The sequence below is a fragment of the Sinocyclocheilus grahami genome, unplaced genomic scaffold, assembly GCF_001515645.1.
Source record: "Sinocyclocheilus grahami isolate Dianchi unplaced genomic scaffold, SAMN03320097.WGS_v1.1 scaffold3165.1, whole genome shotgun sequence".
In the NCBI taxonomy this organism is placed as follows: domain Eukaryota; kingdom Metazoa; phylum Chordata; class Actinopteri; order Cypriniformes; family Cyprinidae; genus Sinocyclocheilus; species Sinocyclocheilus grahami.
In genome coordinates, this window is record NW_015508328.1 from 1,695 (window position 1) to 5,612 (window position 3,918).

General features: G+C 36.4%; 1 protein-coding gene across 1 annotated transcript; it reads left to right on the top strand.

Annotated features, from left to right (window-relative positions):
- The first annotated feature begins 5 nt into the window (after nucleotides 1–5).
- On the top strand, nucleotides 6–2,507 carry LOC107576066 (E3 ubiquitin-protein ligase TRIM69-like). Its single transcript, XM_016262335.1, has 3 exons — nucleotides 6–13; nucleotides 94–215; nucleotides 1,307–2,507. Exons 1-3 carry the CDS (start codon nucleotides 6–8, stop codon nucleotides 1,795–1,797), a joined length of 621 nt encoding a protein of 206 aa, XP_016117821.1. The 3' UTR covers nucleotides 1,798–2,507.
- Nucleotides 2,508–3,918: the final 1,411 nt, after the last annotated feature.

Consider the following 3,918-nt stretch of genomic DNA (forward strand, 5'->3'; position numbering starts at 1 on the left):
TCTCAATGGAAAGGTGAGTGATCTGCTGCTGTCTCTGCTCTCTCTGCTTCTGATCCAAAGCCACTGCAGTTCTGATCCTGAATGTTCTTCCAGAGTCCAGATCTCATCACAGCCGGATCCACAGACTCCTTCTGGAGCTTTGATTCATGTGCCGCGTTACTTGGGCAACCTGCCCTTCAGAGTCTGGAAGAAGATGCAGGACATGGTCCAGAACAGTGAGTCTGACTGCAGAAGATCTGAGCTCGCATACACACACACTGGAAATGATGCAATATTGACAGATTTCAGCATTATGTGTGAAGAACCAGATCATCTGCTGCACCAAAATCAGCAGCTCACTTTAGAAAGAATCAGTCCCAGAATTCAGTGCGCTTGACTTTCATTTTCAGTCTCACGACAGACACAGAAGTGATTTCTGCAGTTTTTAAGACTCTTTATTTGATCAGACGGACAGAAACATTTCTGCACAAAACAGTTTTTATTTTGGTGTTTATATACTACTCTAATTGTTTATTAATATTTTGAATTAGGTTTTAATTTTATATTTTTTATGTTAATTATAATAATTTTGCGTTTTTGTAATTTTTTATTACTGTTAAAACATCTATTTAGCTTTATTTTTAATATGTATAATTATGTATCATTTTATTTAAGTCTGAGTTTTAGTCATTTTTATACTTCAGGTTAATTTATTTTATTTCGAGTAGTTGCCAAAACAACTTTTCTAATCATTTTAAATTCTTTAGAATTTAATTTAAGCTTTATTTTAATTACTCGATAATAAACTAGCAAATTGGCTGATTCTGATACAGATTTTCTTTTTAAAGCAAATTTAAAAAACAAACAAACTGGCCTTAAAGAAAAATATCTGTAGCCATTTGAAATTAGAGGCAACCTCTGCATTTTAATCACGATCCAAGCAAAGATGCTACTCACATGTTGCACAAGCAGTTGTTTTTAATTTGAATTAGATTTATAATTTCAGGATTTAACACAAAAAAACAGAATGGTCTGACTTTAGTTTTTATTTATTTTGCTCCATGAAACATATCTGCATGAAACAGGTGGCGCTTCTGAACCAGCAGCGGTCTAGCGTTTCCTTGATTAGCGCTTGATTAAACAAAGTGTGCTTTTCAGTTTAACGTTCAGTATTGATAAATCACACAGAGAATGACTGACAGTGATGAGAGGAACATGTCTGATGTGTTTGATCATAATTCATAATTCATAATCATCTGTGTTGTGTTCACTCTTGATCATTATATGAACATCAGAATAAAAGCAGCTGTTGATTGTGTCTCATCAGCTCCTGTGATTCTGGATCCAAACACGGCTCATCCAGAACTCGTTCTGTCTGATGATCTGACCAGTGTGAGAGTCAGCGGTGATGATCAACCTGTTCCTGATAATCCAGAGAGATTTGACCATTATCCCTGTGTTCTGGGTTCAGAGGGGTTTAACTCAGGAACACAGTGCTGGGATGTGGAGGTTAAAGAGAGTCAATACTGGAGTCTTGGAGTAACTACAGCATCAAACCAGAGGAAGAGAGATTTCTTTAACACTGGTGTCTGGTGTGTGCAGTACGGATGGTCTCCAGGTTCTGGTTTTGATGTTAAACATAAGCTTGATCGTGTGAGAGTGAATCTGGACTATGACGGAGGAACAGTGTCCTTCTCTGATCCTGTAACTAACACACATCTACACACATTCACAACCTCCTTCACTCACACACTCTTTCCTTTCTTCTGCTGTTATTATTCTTCCTCTCTGAGGATCTTATCGATCAATAGTCAGTAATCTGTAGCTCTGGATCTTCCTGCTTTCATCTTTCATCATGTTTCAATATTTAATCCAGATCACACGAGTAACAGACTGTTGATCTGAACATCAGATCAGAAAACAAGTGCATTTATTCATCTTAAACATGTGATGAAGAGTTAAAATAAATCATCTTAATCATATCTGACCAATGAGAAACAGTGATAGTTGCACGTTTTCGCGGTCTGAGAATGACCATTTATAAGTGTCCAAAACACACAAATATTTGCTTTATTGTGCCTCTACCTTTCAATGAATATGTTGGGACTCTGTTAAGCCGTGTTTGGCGTTGAGTGTGTACACACACTGTCTCCATTGTGCAGGTAAGAAAGCAGACCGCCCAGGCAAGACCGTCACACTAGCAACCGTGCAGCAGTGCTCTTGTCAGTGATCTGTGTGTTTGTGTGTCTGAGAGAAACAGCAGCGACTCAAATTTTAAACCACTTCAAACTACTTTCAGAGCGTCAGGCTGGACTTTCTCAAGACCACATCAAAGATTGTCTATAAACGTCTTCATCTACAGTAGTTCGAGCTGCATGATAATATCATATTGTTTGTAGTATTGCAGCACTGCAAGAGTGGATTCAACACATGTTCAGTGCTTGCTGTAAATGAGACTCACTGAAATCTCTGACAAAGTCTGAATCAGTTTCACAACACATATTAATAATGGCTTGTATAAACTAACAATGTGTGATTTCACGATTTCAGTCTCATTTTCAGATTGAAACATTGAAAGTTTATCATGATTATTAGGTTTTAAATTGTGCTCAAATGTCTGGAAACCCTGATTTTCTTCTTTGTTTCTCAAACACAATAGTCTAGACATGTTTATTTCTGTAGAGCTTTATATAATACAGACTGATTCAAAGCAGCTTGACATTAATAAACAGGACAATAACAGCGTCAGTGTTGGATAATGTCTTGAATTATGAAGGAATGAATTCAGTTTTAATGTCAGATATAAAGCAGAAGACAATATATGGTGTTTGAAAGTTTATCATGATTATTAGGTTTTAAATTGTGCTCAAATGTCTGGAAACCCTGATTTTTTTCTTTGTTTCTCCAGCAAAATAGTCAAGTCACATGTATTTTTGTATTATGGCATCTATAACACATTTATAGTGCACAGATTGATTCATGCATGACGGCGATTTAAACCTAATTCACTTCAATAAAGATAACTATACGTGCTGTTCTTGTCATGAGCATCAAGGTGTGGGGGGTGCTGCGGTGCAAATTCCACTCATGTTTAGTACATCTTAACTCAAAGATTCGTAGAACAAATATAACCGTTGGACTCTGTGCTCGATTCTGTGTTAAGGTCAGGCATGTTATTCACAATTATGTGTTGTGGCTGGGTTGTTATAGGTTATAGGACTCTCGCTGTCAACTTACCCCAAACCCGGGGCTAACTGAGCCATGGGAACACTTTTATTACAAGAAGCCATATGTTTAGAACCCTTTGTCATAGATACATTCTGATCATTCAAAATGATAGAAATACTTTCATTTGCACAGGATAGATACTTTCATTGTACTTCTGTATCATTTTCCCTTATCTTGAGGACCACACGAGTAAAAAGTGCCTAATCTTACCCCACTCTCCCCTATAAGTATTAGACGTTTCATTTAATATTTCACAGCATAAATCTATATTATATACTAATAAACAACTCATTTAGAACATTTATACTATTTTTAAAACTATTTGTAGGCTTACTATTAATTTTGTTTTAATAAAATATTATTAAAGATTACTAGTATCAAGACAAGTAATTAAAATGGGAAATATACTTAATTACAAGAATTAAAGTGTGACAAACTGCTAAATATTCTATATGATGATTTAGCTGCTGGCTTGCTGGAGCTTTGAGTTCATGTTTGCAATGTTGAACTGCCTTTAGCAGCCTGTTCTTTCTGGTGAAGGCATTTTATTTGTCTACAAAGTGTGCCAACAACAGCAAATTGGTGTTATCTATATTAGATCTGATCGGGTACAATAACTCGGGGAAACAGCTATAGGCTATTCCTGGCGAAAAGGGCTACCTGCTGGCAGAGAATGAGTTTGCATTTTCTTCAATAAGCCCTTCTGCTCTT

Excerpts from the sequence above, each read along its gene's own strand:
- LOC107576066 (XM_016262335.1), top strand. Across the intron at positions 216-1,306 it reads GCAGGACATGGTCCAGAACA|CTCCTGTGATTCTGGATCCA; the intron begins GTGAGTCTGACT and ends GTGTCTCATCAG.